A 22224-nucleotide genomic window follows, 5' to 3' on the forward strand; every position below is an offset into this window, starting at 1 on the left:
TAGATACTGGATTTGTTTCAAAGGTGAATAAAATTACTGTCAGCTATATCACTCCTAAACTAAATTGAATCCAAGAAATTGAGACAGTCGCTAAATCCTTTCCTGATGCTGCTGATGTTTCATTTCATTTGGGCCAAGAAGGTGATAAGTAAAGGTCAGTTTAAGCTGAAAAATTGACTTCAGCTCAGTTTAAGATTAAAAAAAAAAAGCTACCTAACAGCAGGACGAAACCATTTGAACGCTAACAATTAAATGATTTGCATCTTTAAAAAATGTTTTAAATAGACAGTCTGCACATCAAAACAGCATTTTCAGTGACCTTCAGCGGCCTGGTCCATTGGGACGCCAGATCGTTAAGATCTTTAATGAATTCAGGGTGATAAAAAATGGCGCTCTGATATGTAAAGCACACACTATTCTTACCGCGTCTATGCAGGTGGCTTGCCAGAGGCATACCTACCGCACAAAGAGTTAGAAATATAATGAATAGATGAGACAACGAGCATGATATAGGCTTTTAGTTTCCTTCCAGAAGAGCAGTTTTGCTATTTGCATTTCAAATTTAAACGGCACATTGTAGTTTGCATCCTAGCAGTGCTGTAATGACAGTTCCAGCTGTCAGGACAGTGTGGGAAAAGTAACTGCAATTAATTTTCAAGTTAAAGAGGTTTTTGCTTCCCACAGCAACATGACAGAACCACTAAGCATGTCTGAATATTAATGAAACAGTTGCCTTGAACAGCAGGCTTTTGTCAGGACACTGGATCAGATTGATCACTTCAACCTGCACAGATTTCCCGCAGCATGGTGGCGCTTCGTCATCGCCACCAACGAAGAAGCAGTTTGAAAGGACGACGACAAGAGAATCGAGTAAAAACAGGCAGACTTACACAGATTGATTAGAATGTTACAGCAATGCTTAAAACAAGTCAGGTACAAAAAAGAAAGGAAACTTCTCACCTTTGAGACTTGAACACAGTTCATTAATATATTTATGTTTTAATAAAAGCTATAGTACGCGGTTTTATGGTGATTTTATGGATCTCTGCCTTTTCCCAGTGCTAAATGCAGAAATTAACCAGTCAGAAACGACCAATCAGAGCCAAGAGGAGGGGCTTAACGCTGTCAATCACTCTCATGCTCACCTGTGCCTGTCACAATAACGTTTGCTAGATAAATTGTTCAAGAAGAAGTTATTGTGATAAACGATAATGTTGTTTTGACACCATTTTCAAGTAACATAACATAAATGTAACATCAACAAACTTCTAAATTCTTATGAACATTTAACACAAGAACTGGAAGACATTGTAAATATCCAAAATAAACAGAAACAACAAATAAAAGGAATCATGAAGTCTGTAAACAAAACTGTCCTTCAAAAACAGGGCTAGTTGAGGCGAAAGCACCAGAATAAAGACTTTTGTCATCCAGTTTTTGGTAGAAAGAAAAACAATAAATCATGCAAATGGAAATTATTGAGTTCACTTCAATTAATCATGCAATTAATTGATTTATTACTTATTGATACAGGCCTATGCTCATCTCATCCTGCTTGCTCTTTGCTAAGCTAAATGTGGTTCACAACAACATAGCCTGTTATGAATACTAATGCTAATTAGCATAGCCTTAGCAAAAACTGCAAATATGAGAATAATTTCAGTTGATCGCTTTTGAAATTTTCTCTCAGGGTCTTTTTTAAGGATTGTAAATTTGAAAGGGAAAAAAAACATTTTAATATGTACTAACGTAAGAACCAGAATTTTAGCTGAAGATTTGTTCAGGGTAACAGTGTTATCTAGCTAAGCTAACATCACCTTGGGCAGTCAAAAAATGCCCTGCACACGGGTGTTTTTAAAGAACATTGCTTAGGAACCAAATATTGTGAAATTTACTTGAAGAACTTGAAATGCGTAAGAAATAGCATGGTATATTAGGTCTCTGTGCATGGCTAGCAAGGTAGAGATAATGCTAGCTTAACTTGCTAGCGATTCTAAATGCCTTCTGATGGGTCTTTTTTTTTTAAACAGCGCTCGTTATGAACCAGTTAACTAAAAATACAACTAAAGTGTGCATAGGAACTTACAAGGAAAACTGGTAGTTGCTAGCAATTAGCTAGCTAAGCTAACAGTAACGAATAGTGGAAAATGTGACCTGAACATAAGCAATGGGGAAAAAATACACATTTTAGTTTATCTCACAAAGAAATAAATGTGTAGAAATGTTTTAGTGATGGCTGGTAATCACCCAGTATTTTTTTTCCATTGAAGACGATGGTTCCTCACTTTCAGACAGTTTTTAATCATGTGTTTGACAGTTCTTGATATTTTTTCTGCTTGATATCAATTATTTAGACATCTTTTCCACAACCAGGCGATGTCTTTCAACATGTTTTTAAGAAACGAGAATTATTGTATAAGTGGGGATTATGAAAATTATTGCCAGCTGAAAGATAATCAGCCATGCAGCAATTAGCCAAAGATCAATCTTTGTTCAAACTCTCATATTATTCCAACTTTTTAACTGTAAGATTAAAGATTGTTTTGGATAGTGAACCAACAATAAAACTAAAAAAATTTAACATAAGTGCCATTAAAAGGGTATATGCTGATATTTATTTTAGTAGTTATCACTATCCTCCAGACTGAGTGGATTTTAGGGCAAATTAAAATAAAAAAAATTCACTTTCAACACATCCAGTCAGAACCGGCAGAAATCTCAGCTTCATTATCATTTACATTTCCTTGCCATTCTACTGTCAGCAGAGTAAAAATGATGAGACCTAGTTAGCCAGTAATGCTAACAACCATTAAAGATGACTGATGGCGCTGAGCACTTGGCAATGCGACGCATGCATGTAGCTCATTTATCCATCAAGAAGTTACAGCCGAGTGAATCTGACAACACTTTCCCTCTTCTTTACGATGATTTTTATGAGATGAAAGGCTAGCCAGGATCGAAAGAAGAAGAGTTAAAGTTTCACATCCTGATAAAAGTATTAGAACATCATTTAAGTAATCTAATAAACTTATATTACTCATGTTTAAGATGAATAAGAGTAGTACCTGTACTGGGGGAAAAAAGGTTCTCGGAGCACCTAAAAACTTCCTGCTTTGAAAAGAAAGAACTCTATTCAGTGTGGAAAAAGGCCGTCTTTCATTACCAGTCAAGGCCCGTGCATGCCAGCTATCTGCCGCGTACGCCCATTTGAGAAGATTAACTGCAGGAATATGCTTTAGTGTGTGATAACAGGGAAGTCATATCACATCACCCAAGGTTGTTTCTTGGGCAACAGCATAGCCATCAATCAGGTGGGTTGTAATCTCTGAAGAAATCGTTGTCAGCATGCAAATTATTGTGACATTTTACACTGCCTGCAAGTTAACGCACACAAGAGGGAGAAAAAGGTAAATAGGACTGTAAAATGAGGCAGTATGTGTGCTTTCTAAGGAGCTAATATGTCAAAGAGGCACTCGATTTAGTCCAGAGCGAACATCAGGGCCATATTTCACCTATGAATCAGTCACATCAACATTTGACATGCATGCAAGAGTCGCATTCTGCCGTGGAAATCTGACAACATATTGATGTAGGTTCTTGAAAAGGAGAAAACTGATCATGTTGTCCAGGAATTTCCTTCTATTGGACAACAAAGGCCGATTCTAGTCTATTCAGTAAAGCAACACCACACTCTATGGACCCCAACGCAGGCGGCCAGAAAAGAAAAGAAAAGGGAAAAAAAAGGCGATTCTTTTACTTTCAGTGCATGGCTGCGCTGCTGCGGTAATACAACTCCGTCAACTAAATGAAACCTGGAGGCATTAATTCAGTGCTTTACGCCACAGCAAGAGGGTAAAAAGCGCAGAAAACCATTAAAGTACAACTTTAAAACCACGTTTTTTTTCCCCCTCTGTCGGATACGATACACGCAGACTCGTTGCTATAGCAACTGACAACAACGCCACTTCATGTTTCAGATTCAACACAAAAAAATACTCAAACATTTCCTACACAACATTCAGTCCGTTATAGTAGTATTTTTAGGCTCTTTCTTTATTTTGCAATTATTAATAAGTGATCGCTGTGATAGATTAGTTACCGTGGTATTGCTAACCCAACACTGCGGTGGTTGATTAGCTACGGCTGCTATTAGCTAACCTAACACTGCGGTGGTTGATTAGCTAACACCTGATCTACCGATAAAATGACAGAGTTGGTTTGTAGGTTGCCTTTTTTTTTTTAACTGAACCTAAACTTACCGAACTCCACGTCACGTCTACATGTTATGGTTGTCAACGTGAAGCAAGAATAACTGAGCTACTTCCCTCTCCCTCGCTATTTTTATCTAAATTAAAACTTTTTCATGACCTTATTATTAAGTTGCCTTAGTGCTGACAATTAGCAACGCAGTGCGTCCCTCTTTCTTTTACATATCAGGTGTACAGTTAAGATTTAGCGTGTAATATTGACAACTTAACAGCTAAAACCAATAGTTGTCAGTAGTAGCTGCGTTTCTATTATAAATGTCAATGTTCCACTCATGTCTAAAAAACACAATTTGTAAATGCTGTGCTTCCATTAAAAAAAAAAATGCAATTAAAATCAGACGTGAAAAAAAACATGCCCATGATTCTCCAAGTACTTCCTGTTTGCTTCGTCTTTGATCATGTGACTGGCGTGATGCTGAAAAAGTGCAAAAGAAAACCCATACAAGTACCATAACTTACCAAAAAACAAGACTTTTTGAAACTGTTGTGTTTGAATTAAGCAAATGAATTTTAAAAATGTGAAATTGAGCAATCAGTGAAAACACAGCTTTTGTCTTTTAGAAAAAGTATGTTTATGCCAAACAAACTCAAACATCAAGTCTTCATTTCTCAAGTCTTAAACTGCAGAATCTGTGCCACAATGGACACAAAACATTAACTTTTACATTAAGAGACGAGTTAATGATGTTAACTGAGTTTTCCCTGAGGATCATCACGCAACAGACTGCACTCGTCCTCCACACAACAAACCAGGTTACCCAGTGCGACAGCGCTGACTGGACTGTTTCTGGACAACACACCTGCTCATTTGTCCCACTTTCAGCTGCTGCACACAGCTTGCTGCGGATTTTAGATTGCATCGTCTCTGGGGGCTCAAGCTCATTAAACGAGAGTAATACAAACAAGCAGCAATGTGAGGTTAAACAGTCAAACGCTTAGAAAGCGTCATGCTTTTGTTGCACTTTAGTGACGGCTCTTGCTAAAATGTCTTCATTGTTCCTCCATCTTTCAGACTCAATGCTGGCTGACGGTATTCTGCATTCAGAGAAAACTGGACTCAAGTAAAAGTAGCATTGTTTCAACATATTTCTGCTGAAGTAAAAGTAAAAACCTTTTATAAAAACTGTGTGTCTGTGGCTGGTGAAGTTTTGGTTAAATCATGTTTTTCCATTCAGTGGGAAGAAAATCCAGAAATTTTACTCGGGTAAAAATAGAGTAATAAAATGACTCAAAAGTACAGTGTAGTAAAAATACTCCTAAAAAGTATTTTTTTTCAAACAGTTACTCCAGTAACTGAGTAGATGTGACTAGTTACTACCCTGCGTTGTCCCTCTGCTCTTTATCCGTCTGCATCAGATCCGATCTGCGTTTCCTGCCTCCTGAGGATTAAATAAGCATCGATCTGCTCGCTCAGGGACCGAAGACACAATAAAACCGTTGTTTATGTTCAACCCGTGCATGTTCACCGTCAGCCGCCTTGGTGCGCGTCCCGTCTGTAAAGCTCCGGCAGCGTTAGCAGCACATATAACTTCCTCTAAGCTGTCAGGGATCCGAGGACACGGGACGGCGTGCGGGATCGCTCATGCGGCAGCGCTGGGTGATGAGTCAATGAAATCGCCTCCACACAGCAGGGCCAAACAATACATTTCAATAAAGGCTGCAGCCTGGAATGGTGGATACAAGGACGGGGCTTGGAAAACATGGTGTAAAGTCACGGCCGAGTCGCCGCGGCGCAGAGCGGTGGCGCTACAAAGGCCGTCTCACGATACTGGAACGAAAACTTATGAAAGCAAAAACTGGCAATTATTCTGTACAGTTCCACCTAAACCCCCGATCGATGCCTCACATCCATCCGATGTGCTTGTAGGAAACAATGTTTGAGTCTTCAGATCAAATTTCATCAGGTCAATAAGAATAAATCAGCAGAAAATCATATAGACGACTGATCGTCAAATGTCAGTGCAGATCATTTTCCTCATCAATACAGTTTAGTTTTTTTTCTACAAACCCATTTTTTGTGCTGATAATTTGATCAGGGTTTGCCACAGTGTATTATAAGCCTGGTGGGCCGCCAGGCTTTAATTGTGCCATATTCATTTTTTTGAATCCAAATTGTTTTCAGGTTGATCACATTATTCTTAATTTTTTCTCTCTTTGGTTCACTCTTGCTTTATTATTTTGAAAGGTTTATTAAGCAAGAATGTTTTTACAACAAATTGCAACAAATTTTGTCACACCTTACATTTTCTTTTTTAAGATTTTAAATTGAAAAACCAAATTAAGGCTACGCTTGAATTCTGATCAAGGGCCGCCAAAATCAATTCAAAGCCCGCAAACAGCCCTCGGGCCACACTTTGGACACCCCTGAGTCAGATGTAGGATTCTTGCATGGAGGAACAGGACTTCCATCACCCAGCAGATTTAAGCTCCTTCACGTATTTTCCCCAACCTCCACTTTTATTTAGGATTCATTTCAGTAGACGGCAGTAAAAGCAGTAAAAGTGTCCATTGAATGCGCCTCAGCCTGGAGGAGCCACTTTGGGAGCTTGATGGGCATCAGAGCCTCTGGGGACGCCTGCTGGACATGTTCGTGATTTCAGATCCGGCTTGAGTGTCTATCTTCCGATCTGCTGCCGCCGTCGTTTACCGCCGAGGCGTCGTTTGTCCCATCGGGGGCTGTGTTGACTGCCTGCGACAAGGCGCCAGATGGGCTGTCACGACCCGGCTGGCGTTTTGCCGAGCCGACACTCGCTGGAAAGCGGCCCGGTAGGTCCCGGTGACTCGTACGGTTTCACTCCCCACGGTGTCAATCATCGCCCAGAAGCAACGCAGAAACACGGCGGTGTTTTGTTTCTGTTTGTGCGTAAGGAAGGATGTGTTTGCATGTTCTGTTTTCCCTCTGAAGCTCCTATTTCCTGCAGGATTTCCTCTTTATAGTAGGAGCTGCTGCAGAAGTTACACTGCAAAAACACAAAATCTTACCAAGTGTTTCTGGTCTAGCTTCAAGTATCTAACTTGAAATAAGAAACTAACTGAAGTAACTTTTCAGCAAGTTAGAGGCCTGTTTTAATTCAATAATTCCTTAACATTGATTTAAAAAAATTAGCTCCATTGGCAGATTATTTAACTTGCATGACATTTTTCCCATGTTATAAGTTAATCTGCCAATAGAACTAGATTTCTTTCATCAATATTAAGGGATTATTCACTTAAAACAAGCCTCCATCTTGCTGAAAAGTCACTTTTAAGTCAGTTTGTCTCATTTCAAGGAAAGCACTAGAAACTGGACCAAAATACTTGGTAAGATTTTGTGTTTTTGCAGTATTGAACACACAAACAGGCAGAGTTTCATAGTGACTACATTTACTCAAGTAACTATTTGGGAAAAAAAATTACCTTGAGTATTATTTTACGATGCTGTACTTTTTACCTTTACTTGATTAATTTTATTATAAAGTATCTCTACTTTTAATTGAGTAAAAGTTCTGGATTTTCTACCCACTGAATGAAAAATAAACACGTTTTAACCAAAAACTCACCATAAACAGACACACACCTGCAGCTTTGGTTAAAGTTTAATTAGTTTTTTTATTGAAAGAAACTGATTTTATTGTATGATGACACGCTTTATTCTGATTTTGTTATTTCTTGTCATTTTCGTCCTTTAAAATACCAAAATTTCCGCTAAACTTTATATTTTGTTCTGTCTGATGGTGTAATTTTTAAATATTAAATGATTGATAATTTGATCAGTTACTCAGAACTTTATTAGACTTTGTGTTACCAAACACTCTTTTTACTCTTGCATAATTTCTTGGCTACTTTTTACCTTTACTTGAGTTAAAATATGTTGAAGTACTCTTACTTGAGTACAGTTTTTGAGTACGCTGTAAACAGGAATGCAGCAGCAGAATTAGAACAAACATGTTTAGGAAGTAAACACATTTCATCTCCTGTTGTTGAAATAATAATAAAAAATCCATATTCTGTGTTGCATTATTCATTCCACAGAGGTAGCTGTAGCTCCGAGTTTTATTTCTCCGACTACTCCATAAACAACTTCCCCCATATGAACTCAGTATATTTGTTTTTTTTTTATGTTCACACTCTGGACATCTCATCTCATCACTGACTGTGTTTGAGAGCAGCATGAAAAAGCACCATCAACACGCGAATGACAAATCCGATGGCGTGGCTGCATCAGGGGAACGAGAGGAAGGAGTTTATGAGGACGAGTGCAACGGAAATCAAAGAGCAGAGATGATTGAGGCAGAAACGCTCTTCCTATTTCACCAAGAAGGCAAAAAAAAATAAAAAAATAGGGCAAGAAAAGGCTAAATCAATCTCCATACAGCCCAGAGAAGAACGGAGTGTTAACTGTGCATTACAATGCAGGCAGGTTCAATGAGAGCCGAGATCAATACTCGGCAAATTTGCATTCGTGTTTGGCCTGCAGTGGCCCAACAAAGCCGCGGTAATTAAAGAGTCCAGTCGATCCAAAAGCGTGTAAACTCAGTTTCCTTTCTGATCACTTAACAGTAAACATTTTAAAATATAAATATTAAGAGGTATAAAAACCAAGTAGCATTTAAACATTTTAAAAACATCGACAGTCCTTGCAACTACGCGTCTCATGAAACCAAGAAACGAGTACCATAATAATAATAATAATAATAATAATTACTTGGATTCTGCAATGTCTAAGAAAAATATGTCAACAGAAATATGATGAATGGATGTGTTGCTGCTAGTTGGTGAAACAAATGACTGAGCATTTTGAAACAAAGATCTATGCTGCATATTTATATTGAAAAATACTTTATTAATCCCAAAGAGAAATTACATTAAAATATGTGGGTGAATTCAACTGAACAGAACTGTGGCATTTCTGCCAAAAAAAACTCAGAAATTTTTAGATTAGTCTGGCATTTTCTAGCAAAAAATTAGGAAATTTCTGAGTTTGAAGTTTTACTAATGTTTGGTTTTTCATATTCTAGAAAATTCCTTGAAAATTTCTGAGATTAATTTCAAAATCTGAGGTTTTCCTTGCAGATTTTCAACTATTGGAGCTCCAAAATCTCCTTGTTTTTTCTAGAAAATCTTAGTTTGACAAAAATGTACTCCATCTACAAAGGCCCAATACAAAACAATAGTTTTACATTATATTAAATATCTGATAGAATGTTAAATATAATGTACATTTTCACTGAACTCCGAGCCAGAACCGCACAGCATTCTGGGAGATGTAGGCAGACGAAAGACTATCTGCTCAACAGCTAAGCAAGATTGGTGGAATCAAATATAGTTACCTATAACTCAGAGTTATAGGTAACTCTTTTGTTACCTAGTAACGCTCCTTCTTTGGTTACCTAGTAACGCTCCTTCTTTGGTTACCTAGTAACGCTCCTTCTTTGGTTACCTAGTAACGCTCCTTCTTTGGTTACCTAGCAACAACCTGCTTAGTAACTGGTGCAGCAGCAGTTTCAGGTTTCACCTCATAAATGCTTCAAAATAAAAAACAATGGCATGGAGTGAAAATTGGATAAAACAGAAAAGGTCACACCACCAGTTTGGCAGTATTTCAGATATTTAAAACAAAAAACTAATCAATAATTGTCGATATCAACTGATATAAAACACTTATGAGTTCTTCAACCGTATCCTACCTGTTGTCAATAGCATCATTTGTAATTAATTTACATCATACCAGTGTTATGTTTATTGATTTTAACCTAATAAAAGTAGCAAACAAAAAATGTACTTTTTCCATTTTTCTTTTCACATTTTCATATCCTACTTGTTTTCTGTAAAAAAAAATTTACCAGCTGGTGCTACTTTCAAATAAAATATGATGCACTTAAACACCACTCTGCATCTCAAAATCCTTTTTGATTGTACAACTACAAAAAACAATATGGAAATTGTTTGTCCATGTGTAATATCATTTAGTTAGCATTATTTAATGTTATTTTAAATATAGGTTATGCTAGCTTGGTGCACTTGGGGGGCCCTCTGGTGGCCTGGGGGACCTAAGCAGCCTCTTAACTCGCTTATGTATTGGGCCGGCTCTGCTTGAATATGACAATAAAAAAACTTAAAGGAGTATAAATACTTTTAAACTGATTGGGAGTGAAATGTGATGAAATAAGGGGTGGCTTAAAACGTTTGCACAATCAGGTAAGAGGGACCGAAATGAAACTTTCATATTCTCATCATGAATCTGTAAATCAAAAACGATCGGAGGGCGATAACGGGGGGATTTTCTTGGCTTTTGCTGATGCAGAGATTAGCAACGTTGCAAACGTTCTGAAACCGGAGGGAGCTAATTGGGACTTAGTGTGCACATGCAGTACCGCAGGGCTGTCAGGGGCCAAGATAATCAAACTATCCTGCTGTGACCAAGAGGAGAGAGGGGAAAAAAAGAAAAGAAAAGGAAGCAGCAGGAACTGGAGACACAGACGGAGGAAAGGTTATATTGTGGAATGATCCAGGAGAGACAACGGGTTATATAAAACCGAGAAATACCATTTATACCACTAAAATTGCAGCAAAATCATTTGGAAAAAATGTTTATTTTAGAAAGAATGAGCCAAATATTTAAATATTTGCCAGATTAGAATTGGAAACAGATTGTAAATCTGATCCAGACAAGTAGAGATGCTGTATGATAAATATAAACAATAAAAACAAAAAAAAACATGGCAGTGTTGTTGTGATTGTTGGATTCTCAGTGCTCACTTCCCTACAGTGCAACACTGCCCTCTACTGGTTACCAGATGTCATCTTATCTCTAAACCCAATTCCTGCTTTCAAAACACTGTAAAACTTTCAATACGTATTAAATTTATTACATTTAATAGTGTTTTGTCATTTAATCAAATCAAATTGCAACGTGTTTGACTAAGATACACCAACACAAAGTGGTGTACAGTTGAAAATTGGAAGAAAGATGTATTTTAAAAATTATGCCAGACATTCAACCCCCTTTACTCTGGAACCCCAAAACTTTAAGTTGCTCCCCACAGAAAATGTGGTTTCTAAATTGTAGTTGTGAGTAGCCAAGGAGCCCGTTTTGTTTTCGTTTTTTGTTTTTTTGTCTCTTATGAATTTCACAAGAGTCTTTTAATGTTTCTTGAACTGACAGAATTTGTTTTGATCCTGAAATGCCTGCATGAGATTGTTTTTTTTTTTCTATTCTTTTTGTCATGTTGACCATACAGCTGTGAACTGAATTTCCCTTTTTGGGATAAATAAAGTTGTTTATTGGCTCTATTTAATCAATCGATGAAAGTTAATATGTAGTCAATAATTTAGTTAAAAATTGAACAAAACACTACCTTGATTAACTCAATGACATACGATCTAAATTTGTAGAATAACATTACTTCACCTTCAAAAACTTCATTGAGACTTCACCAGTTTATCAAATCTGACCACAGCATCACTAGTAGTCAAGTTTCCATTAAAAATGTGCGCAAAACTTTCTCAATCTTCTCCTAATGTCGAAAAAACTCAATATCACAATGGCAGTGTTTCCATTAAATCAGAAATCCAATTAAAGTCACGCAATAAGTTTATCCTCAAAGTACTTCCTGTTGTCGTCTTCGTCATTTCCAGCAGTAGTAACAGCCGGATGTTGATCATGACTGGTGATGCGAAAAAAGTGATTCCATTGCAGTTTTGTGAAATACTCTAATTTTGATACAGCTGAAAAACCAAGTCATCCTACCGCAAAACTATTAAATTCCACTTATCAAATTTATTTTCGTAATTCCCTATGTTCTGGTCAAATGAAACACAGCTAGCAAGAGATCAGAGCTTCGCTGAAGACCTCTCAGTCATTAATGAGAGGATTCCCTGGTACACCAGCAGTTCAGCACCACGGATAGCGATTAGATCATTTTGACATTTTATCAATTTCATCTGAGTCTGGAAGTTTATTGCTGACGCGTTGGACCAGGTACGCAACAGCCGTTCACACAAACTGGACGATCTGGTAGATGTCTTGCAGGCGGTTCTAACTTAAGCCTCAACTATAAACGCCATTCAGCTGTCTTGGCTCCGACTATAACTCATCCTTCAGTCCCAGACATCACAGCTGAGAGAGAAAAAAGGGGATATAAGCTAGGCGGTTGGGCCGCTACAATTCATAATCAGTCAATTAACTCACACATTGTGAATAATGTTAGAGTTGCTACCTGTAACTAGCCCCTCTCCCTGGCTGGGTGGGCAGTTTTGGCGGGCCTGAATCGCTGCCAACAAAAAGTCCGGTTCATCTCCAAGACGACGAACAAAATATGCGTCCAGTTTCCTTGCTCTCTTTTTCCTTCCTTTTTGCTTTGCCGCTCCACTTTTATGCTTATATGAAGCTCCACTCGTGTTAACCTAGTCCGTAAAAATGCTCTAGCTAGTTTGCTAGAGCATTTTGTTGCCATGCGACTGATGATGACGTTGGTGGACAGCTGGTGACGAGCTTTACCCAGAATACACTTGGAGACAATATGGGCGATCCATTCAACAGCTAATGGTAAGTTAAACGTGTGTTATGACACACGTTTAACTTTTGTGTGTCATAAAGTTAAATGTGAGAGTGAAAATAAAGCCAGTCGTGTAGCACAACATTTTATTCAATATTTTACACCTATTACATCAGTCGGTCAGGTCTTGTAACGTTTTTAGCAACCATGAGTCAACTCTGACTGGGCAACCTACATAAACCTCATAGGGTGCGTTCACACTGCAGCTTGAAGTGACCCAATTCAGATTTTTTTGCCGGGGCTGGTCACACTGCCAGTAAATGCAACCTGTATGCTTTCTGCAGTGTGAAGGGGCAAACGACCTGAAAGTGTCCCACATGTGCAGTAGAGGGCGCAATAGCGTCAGCATTCTAAGTGTTCTGCCAACTGCCATAAAAAGAAGTGCTCAGTGTTTGCGGAAGTAAACATGGAGGCCAACGGTGGAGCTTAGCTTACATATTTGAAGTTGTTGTCCAACCAGAGCAGCATATTAACAACTTAATCCTCATTATAGTCCGTCATGGTTGTTTTTCTTCCAACTTGCGCTTATCAGGACGCAGAATAGTGAGATGTGTTGAGAATCAGTGACATTTAGTTCGGATGAATGAGACCTGGACGTTAGGTCGCATTTGAATCGGATACGTATCGGATTTGGGTCACATTCGAAAAAGAATCCGACCTGTGCTGTTCACACTGCCATGAAAAGATTGGATACAGGTTGCATTACGTCAAAAAAATCGGAATTGGGTCACTTCAGGCTGCAGAGTGAACGCACCCATATACACCTATCAGAAGAGAGCCCGCCTTCTACGTGCCTTTTCCTTTTCGCTGATTGGTTGAACCCATAGACCAGTGACGTTAGCTTCTGCTGTAGATCAAAATATGTTTCCTCTGTTTGCATTAACACATATTAAGGTGTATTTGGTGTTTAAACTATTAAAACAGTTATTTATGAATGGTTTTGGTCCATGCGGATATCAGGTGTATTCATTTAAAAATCAGTAAAATTGTTAATTTTTTTGTTCTTTAAGTAAAATTAAAATCACTTTTTAAAACTTTTCCACTTCCTGAAATGGCAATGCACTGTTGGTTCAAATTTGTAAACAAGCTCAAATCAAGCACAAATTAACTGTTTTAAAACCTCTTAAAGTGTAATTTAATGCACGGGATCGTACTTTATGACTTCCACTGGCATATTATGCCAGTCACATAATGTCAACAGTCACATAATGTCAACATTTCATAATAATGAAATATATTTAATTGAATCCACACTTTAATCCATCATACAAGACTCTAAACTGCATAGTTTAGAAACAGAAAATTAATTCTGAGTAATAACGGCAACCAGGAAGATCATGAAATTACAGTAAGGAAAAACATAATCATCAGAGTTTGCAGTGAGTCATCAGGTCAGCCAGCAGGGAGACGATCCGACTCAAACTCCTGGTTTGTGTACATTTTGCGCGAGAGAAGGAAAAACATGTTTATACATCAGCAGCTGCAAAAAGGGCCGATTCTCACAGGAACGTCTGCAGATCCTCCCAGGAAGGCGTCGTATCAGACGATTCAACAGGCGACCTTTTACCGCCGCATCCCGCCTGACAATCAGACAAAAACTGAGAAGATTGGCTTGTTTTATTCATTTGTTTTCTCACTTTCAGCATAAATATTTCACCACTTCTCTGCCTCAATACTGAGTTTAACAGAAGAAGCCATCTAAAAAGTATAAACCCAAAGTATCTCAATACATTAGAGTGGATTATATATCGACAGGATGAAGGATTTTCTTTCCTCCATCCATTCGTTCCTCGTATTGAATCGTATTAATGAAAAGCTGATAAGTCAGGATCTCTTCTCATTTAAGTTTGGAAACTGGATGTAATGTGAAAAAGACCTTGAAGTTTTAAAAGGTCGTTGCCGAGCAGAGCTCATTTAAGAGCAGCAGCCACCACAAACGTGCAGAGCAAAGGATGAATAAAATTTGAATTTAAAACAATTTAAATTATTAAAAGTAGAAATAAAAGTAAAAACACTGAAATATAGCAGATGGGGAAATAAAATAAAATTGACTTTTATACATCAGAAATACATTCAATTCATTTTTTAAATAAAACATTTATACATTACGTAAAATGCAACAATTATTGTTTTTGCATTAAGCAATTAAATAGCAAAAAGTGCTTAATTTGAGTATAAGTGAATCTAAAACTAAACCATTTTTAGAACTTTATCTTAAATGCAGAATGTGTATAAATATTGTACAGTTTTGGCTCTTATTTCGTTTTTCCCTCAGAAAATTTCCCCTTTTTCCCCCCAAGTCTGCACTCAATTAGTCGATTATTAATTTAGTTGATTATTCCAATTGATTAATTGTCTCAGAACAACTTGAAGACAGAAAATATGAACTCGAACATTACATTTATACTGCCATCATGTTTGAAATATTCAAAATTAAAATAGGTAAAAATGAAAGTCAGGATAACTGAATCTGTACCTTAAGGTAGAGTTGGGTTGTAACTAGTTAGTTACTTAAGTAACTTTTGGAAAAATAAAATTACTTTTAGAAGAAATGTTACTATGCTGTGCTCTTACATCTACTTTAGTAATTTTATTATAAAGTATTTCTTCTCTTCTTGAGTAAATTTTCTGGATTTTTTACCCACTGAATGAAAGAACAAACATGTTTTAACCAAAATTCAGACAGACAGACAAACACCCGCAGCTTTTATTAAAGTTCATCAATAAGTTTTTTACAGATAAAAACCGATTTGGAAACATTTTATTTTGCTTGATTGTTATTTTTTTGCAACTTATACAAATTATTTTCATTTTCATCCTTAAAATAACAAAATTTCCACGTAACTTTATATTTTAGTCCATCCGATTATGTAGTTTTTAAATATTAAATGATTGATAATTTGATTAGTTACTCAGTACTTGAGTACATTTTTTACCAAATACTATTTTATTCTTAAGTAATTTCTTGGATGGCTACTTTTTACTTGAGTGTAAAAGTATGTTGAAGTAGTCCTACTCTTACTTGAATACAATTTTTGCTCACAAGTACCTTTTGAATAAGATATATTATCTTGTTCTAAGTGAATAATTATTAAATATAGGCAAGTTTTTAATTGAAAAAACCGATTTGGAGAAAAATAATTTTGCCTGATTGTTGTTTTTTTTACTTATGTGAAGATTTTGGTATTTTAAGGACCAAACTGACATTATTTATATAACTTTATAATTGGTCTCTTATTTTGTAGTTTTAAACATCAAATGATTGATAATTTGATCAGTTACTTGAGTCGACTTTTTACCAAATACTTCTTTTTTTTTAATTCTACTAAAGTAATTTCTTGGACGGCTACTTTTTATTCTTACTTGAGTAAAGTTTCTGGATTTAAAGTTTCACAAGTTTTTATTGGAAGAAACTCATTTGGAAACATTTTCTTTTGACAGATTTAGTCATTTTCATTACTTATACATGAATTACTCTCATTTTCATCCTTAAAATACCAAAACTTTATATTTTATAAATTTTAAATGGAACTGTGATCAGTTACTCAGCACTTGAGTCGACTTTTTGCAAAATATTTTTACTCTTGATAACTACTAGAATAAAAATATGTTGCTACTCTTGCTCTGGTTTATTGTCTGGTTGGTCCCAGTGCGCTCTCCGTTACAAATATCCAACAGCAGCAACAACGCTGCTTCCAAAAGCTTCACCCAAGTCTTATTTCTCCACGCTGTCAAATAGATTTCTCAAGTATCCGAAAATAATCTAGAGAAGCAGCCCAGTTGCTCTCTTTTCCTCTCAGGTGTTTATGAACCTGTCAGGCTGCCGTCTGGAGCGGACAGCCGTGACCGTCGGAGGCTCATCCGGTCCAACACGCAGACCCGAGCCGAGCCAACAATTCACAACGCAGCGTCTCAACACGACTGCAAACCCAAAGACAAAAACAAATGCTCATCAAAAGAGAAATGTTCTCATTCTCCAAAGCTTTAAAAATGGGCACAATTACAAAAAAAAAAAAAGGAGAAACAATAAAAGAGTTTGATGCTGCGGATTATTGTGGCTGGAACAGAAACTGCTGTCTGGAGAGCCGCTTTGTCTATTTTTCCTCACACGTCGTCGGTGGGAAAGATGAGATGAAACGAACCGGAATTAGAAACAAGCTGGGAGAGAAAGGACACCATAAATATTACATGGATAATAAAGTCAACCTGCTGGGAATAAAAACAAAAGCAGAGGAAAAACACCAGCAGCAACAAAACGAGCTAAATGTTCAGAAACATGTCCTAAAACTCTAAATGTAAGGAAATATACCTAAAACACATTAATTCATTATTAGAATATAGCTTAAGATGTTAATATTTAATTTTACTGAAGCTGAAACACCAGAGTTTTACTTATAAGTGTGCATATATCCAATTAATCCCAAAGGAAATTTAATTTAAATCATGTTTTAACCCTCAGCCCCCAAAAAATGTCCATATTTTTGGGGTAAAAACAGTAAAAATTGTTAGTTTTACTATTTTCTCCAATATGTGCAGCTTAGTGATAGAAATACAACTTTTCTATGTTATTGGTGTCCTAAAAAGGAAAGAATTCAGCAGATAGCATCACATTGCTTTAAGTTTTACAATAAAATCAATTTAAAAGCACCAAGATAATAAACTGAACCATTTTTGGTCAATAAAGCTTATGGTATTTATGAGGATTAGGGTCCAAAACAAACAAAAAGAAAATACATGAGATCCTCTTTAAAACCATTTAAAAGTTTTAGTATTATGCAAAATCCACTTTTTTGAGCTTTACATCGAATTTTAATGTTATTCCCTCACCTGGGGAGTTGCTGTGGTTCTGCATTTCATGTTTGGGAAATCAGGGGTTTCCACAGTGCATTATAAGCCTGGCAGGCCACCAGGCTTTACTTGTGCCCCCACCAGGCTTAGCATTGTTTATTTATTTTTAATTATTGCCTTTTTTTAAGACTTTGTAGTTGGTGTTTGGGTTTTAATCTTCCAGCCTTCCAATTAGGAATAACTACTAAGTGATTTTGTTTTTTTATTTCCTGTCAACTTTAAACATTTCTTAACTCAAAAACATGGCTGCCGGCTGGATGACTACCCCTTAGCACTGGGCTTAGCACCTGCTAATGGTTGCCCCATGGCAACCATTCAGCTGAGCAAAATGCCTGGGTGGACGTAGCCCCGCCTTCTAGACACAGCTCCTCCTCTGAGCTGCAGTTTCTGAGCTTCAGCCTCACAGATTAACCCTCATTCAGCTCCTTCAGACTAGCCAGCAGCAATTAGCAAACACCTGGTGGAACTGCACATCTGCTGAGCTCATTATAGGAGCTACTTCTTAGTAAAAACTTTGTTAAAGGGTTAACAGAGGAGCCATGTTGTGATGACTTCCTGAAGGCGGAGCTTCAGAAAGATTTTTAAAGAGACAGAGGGCCAATTTCAAGGCATGAAATTAAAGTCAAATTTCTTTTAAGTCATATATATATTTTAACTAAGTTAACCTAGTTACTCTATTGTGCTATAAATTAACATAATATTGCTAGTTCAAACATCAAATGTATCTCAACCCTCATTGGCCAAGGGCGTCACTGATGACAGTTTTACAAGCCAACTTTGCAGTACCATAACTCTGCGATACTTTGCGTTATGTGAAACATTCAAACAGTTTTTGAAAGGGGAGACGTTGTGCTTTCCAGCCAGTATCAGGTTATTACAGTAATTTCACTCCCGCCACTGCAGGGAGCATGTTTTTCTTTAGTTTAATCTGATGAAACACTGTTTATAGACGGTAAATGTCTAAATAACTGCCAGATATTGAATGTTAAAGTTATTATGGAGAATTGGTCAAAAATATTTACTCACGGGACATTTAAAGAACTTTATACAATTAAAATAAGCAACAATATCCAGGAGGAGATTTGAAACTTAAAAGGTTAATATGCATAAATACGAAAAGAAACCGTCTCCTACACTAATCATCCAGTCTGCTCCCAGGAAGTGAAACAAATGAATGTCGCTCCTTGATTGGCTGCATCAAGTGGCATTGCATCCATATTTCAGCTTCCTGAGCTGAACTTTCAAATATTTTAGATTTGCTCAACAGGGAAGAAATGTATGAAAATACTTCAAATAATTTTGAGTTGTGTTAAACAGAAAATCCATCAATACTGAACAACAATGATGCATGTGTCCCAGTGATTCATCTCTGAGAAGCCTGCGTTTTAAAGTCATTTCTTTTCTAATTTCATTTTGAACAATTAAAAATTTCAACAAAACATAAACGGAGGCCACTGCACTGAGCCCCATTGAAAATCTCCTGGTTTTTCCACCAAATACTGATTTCTAAAACATTAATATTGTCATTTCTGAATGAACATAAACTTGTTTTCATCGCTTTATTTGAGGTCTGAAAGAAGTGCATCTTTTTTCTCATTTCCTGCTAATAAATACAAAATTTTTGCTTGAAATGTCAGAAACATGTCAGTAGCTCATAGAATAAAACAATGTTCATAGATATATGTTTGAGTCGAGAGTCAAATCAGAGAAACTGATCAGTTTAAGTGGTCTCTTAATTTTTTCTAGAGCTGTAAATGTAAAAATAAGACAAAACTTTAAAAAAAAAAAAAAGCTTATCCAATTTGGTATAAATGCCTGCAGTGGGCTGAGCCCCCAATGTCAGGATTATAGGAGCACTCCTGGAGAAAATGGGAAGAAATCCTGGGAATATTTAACTGCCTATAAAAACAACCAACATAAGAATATCCCAATAAAAAAGCAGAAATTATAGAAAACATTAAACAAAAGTCCCTATAAATCTGTTGATAAGACAAACAAGTCTGAGTCTTCATTAAAGCGAACACTAAACACCTCAACAGCATCACTTCAATCCAAACCATCCACCAGTCATTTAGCAGAGTTTCTAAACAGAACCTCTTCCATCATCTCTAGATGCTTGCAGCAGCACAAATCGATATTTCCACCAGCCAGGGGTCTGCAGTGGAGGCTCCCTGCAGGTGTCATGTATTCTCATGATAAGCATTCATTCGTCATCTGCGCCGATGCTGACAGAAGCACATCTGTAGAGGAAGAGCCTGGTTCTGTTCCTCTTTGAGGAAAAGACTGTCATGCTGTCCCCTCTGTGTCCTCCCACATCCTCCATCTCTCCCCTCAGCAGCAGAAGTAATGTAGGTCACAAAACCGGAAAAAGACACGAGTTTGGACGAGAGACAGTAAATAAAGAGGAAAAAATAACCAGGACTAGATCATTTCACGTTCCTGTTAAAAATGGCCCAAACTAACCAGATGAGTCACATTTACAAAATGATATAAAAAGAATTGAGAAACCCGGTGACAGACATCGCATTTTGTCAAACCCCATCGCTAAAATCAACAAAATTTCAAGAAAAGTTTCATATAAAAGTTCAGTTTTCATCAGCAAAAAGTTTCCAAATTCAGTTTTTCGTGCCCGCATTAATTACAGATGTCAAACCGAGCCGAAAGCTGCGTGAAGCCCCAACTCTGAGCTTCCGCCATGTTTCCCTCCCCCCCACGCTGCGGCGGCGTGGGCGTTAATTAGCGCCGCGTTCAGACCAGATCCAAACTTGTCACAGAAAGTTCCGCTCACCTTCCCTCCTTTGGAGCATCTGCGGTACGCATTGGTGGCTCCCGCGGTTTGATTCATGCTGGGAAGTTCTGCAAAAAAAAACAAAACAGCAAAGAGCGAAGAGCTGGAGAAAGATGAAGTTGGAGCAGAGAGCGGTGCGGAGTTTGAGTGATAATTACCAGGTGCGCAGCGCTGATTGATCACTGATTGATCACTGATTGATCCTCCTGTGCGCTAAGATGAAGTCCAGCTTTGAGATCTGGTTAAACAGGAGTAAAATCCGTGGATATGTTCACTTCTCCGGGTTAGAAATTCCGCTCCGTGCGCGCAGTTTGGAGAAGCTTTGGAGCTCCAAGCCGCTCCGGCTGGTGGAGAGACGCGTTTGGAATTGCGCAGAAATGCGCAAGCGCATCTCCGCCGTGACGGCTCCGCCTGTCAACATCACCTCCCACTCCACAGCAGCGAGTGTGCACCACTGTGATGCCACACAGCTTGAAAATGCAAATAATCAAAAACATTTACAGGTTGGAGTTTCAGAAAAGTAAAACTCAAAATGACACATTTCCACTGTTTTTAACTTCATGCTGGAATATTTTTGCAAAAACTCCTTAGGAAAAGTTGGAAAGCTTATCAAAAATGTCTTAGCTTAGCCTTTTCTTCAGATTAAACATAAAAATCTAATTATAATCCCAGCAAAATTGAATGTGAAATTAAAAAAATGCTGTGACTTAAATTAAAATTAGGCTACTAGTTTAGCTTAACCGTCCAACTTTTTCTTAAACAAAAAATCTAAAGTTCACAGTCAAGAAGACAGGAATAATGAGGCTCTGTGCTAAATAAGCTGAATGCATTCAAGTAAATGAAAGAAAGTTGAGTGGAAGGAAAAAATGGGTTAAAGATTTTTGATCATTTCTCATTTCTGTGTTTTACTTGTTTTCAACTAGAAAGTTTTCTGATTGTTGGTTTGTTTAAACAGTTTAAGAATCAATCAGAATTGATTTAATTCATATTCCTGTGTAAAATAAATAAATTTTAAGTATTTTTCATAGCAACTTTGTTTTTGCACTGAAAGAAAGAAGCCTTATTAATAAACCAAAGTACTCCAGATTCCTTAAAAATAAAATAAATCTTTTTTTTCAGGTTTTTTTTTTTTTTTTTGTAGAAAAAGCTGAACGTTTGCTTCAACTCGTTGCCCAGACGACTGACACAAACAGCTAAAGGAGACAAACTAGCAGAGACAAAGGAAGTGGATCGGTTTGGCCTCGATTAGAACCTAATAATCAGGCGTTCGGAGGACAGGCGTTCGCTGAAGTGAGCCAATTAGCTGGACAGGTTGGCGCCGAGCTGCGGCTCGTTTTCACCGCCAGGCTCTGAAGTGTGCAGAGAAATAAACATGTTGCTTACAGACCAGCTGCATGAGAAGCTCTGGATCATCAGTGGAAATGTCCTAATTAAAGCACTGCAGAAAAATCACCCATAGTTTGATGAATATTTAAATGTGAAGAAAAACATTTATGATATTAATATCTGCATTGTTCCGGTATCGACCAGGATGAACGTTGGAAGAGAGGGATGGGAGTGTTGAACAGAGCGACTGAAAATGTTTTCCAAAGTTGTTTTTGCCAGTTTATTCATGGCTTCTACTTGTGATTCTGGTTCTGGATGCAGAGCAGAACCAGAATAAGAAGACCTGAGAGGTGTGGAGGGTCGATACGACACCAGCAGCTTCACCGATTTGTAAACTACCAGCAATATTTTAAACTCTGGGTGATATGCTCCATCTTCCAGGGTTTAGTCAGAACCC

The 22224-nt window shown here is 37.4% G+C and overlaps 1 protein-coding gene across 1 annotated transcript in view; it reads right to left on the reverse strand.

Moving 5' to 3' along the window:
- Positions 1 to 20852, reverse strand: part of dpp6a (dipeptidyl-peptidase 6a) — a 280730-nt gene extending 259878 nt beyond the window's left edge. Inside the window, exons 1-2 of the mRNA XM_007555698.2 lie at positions 20600 to 20852; positions 20442 to 20509 (exon numbers count right to left, since the gene is read on the reverse strand). Coding sequence (XP_007555760.1) covers positions 20442 to 20498 — 57 coding nt within the window. The 5' untranslated portion in view covers positions 20499 to 20509; positions 20600 to 20852. The remainder of the gene's footprint in view (positions 1 to 20441; positions 20510 to 20599) is intronic.
- Positions 20853 to 22224: the final 1372 nt, after the last annotated feature.

This window comes from Poecilia formosa, unplaced genomic scaffold (genome assembly GCF_000485575.1).
Source record: "Poecilia formosa unplaced genomic scaffold, Poecilia_formosa-5.1.2 Scaffold72, whole genome shotgun sequence".
Classification (NCBI taxonomy): domain Eukaryota; kingdom Metazoa; phylum Chordata; class Actinopteri; order Cyprinodontiformes; family Poeciliidae; genus Poecilia; species Poecilia formosa.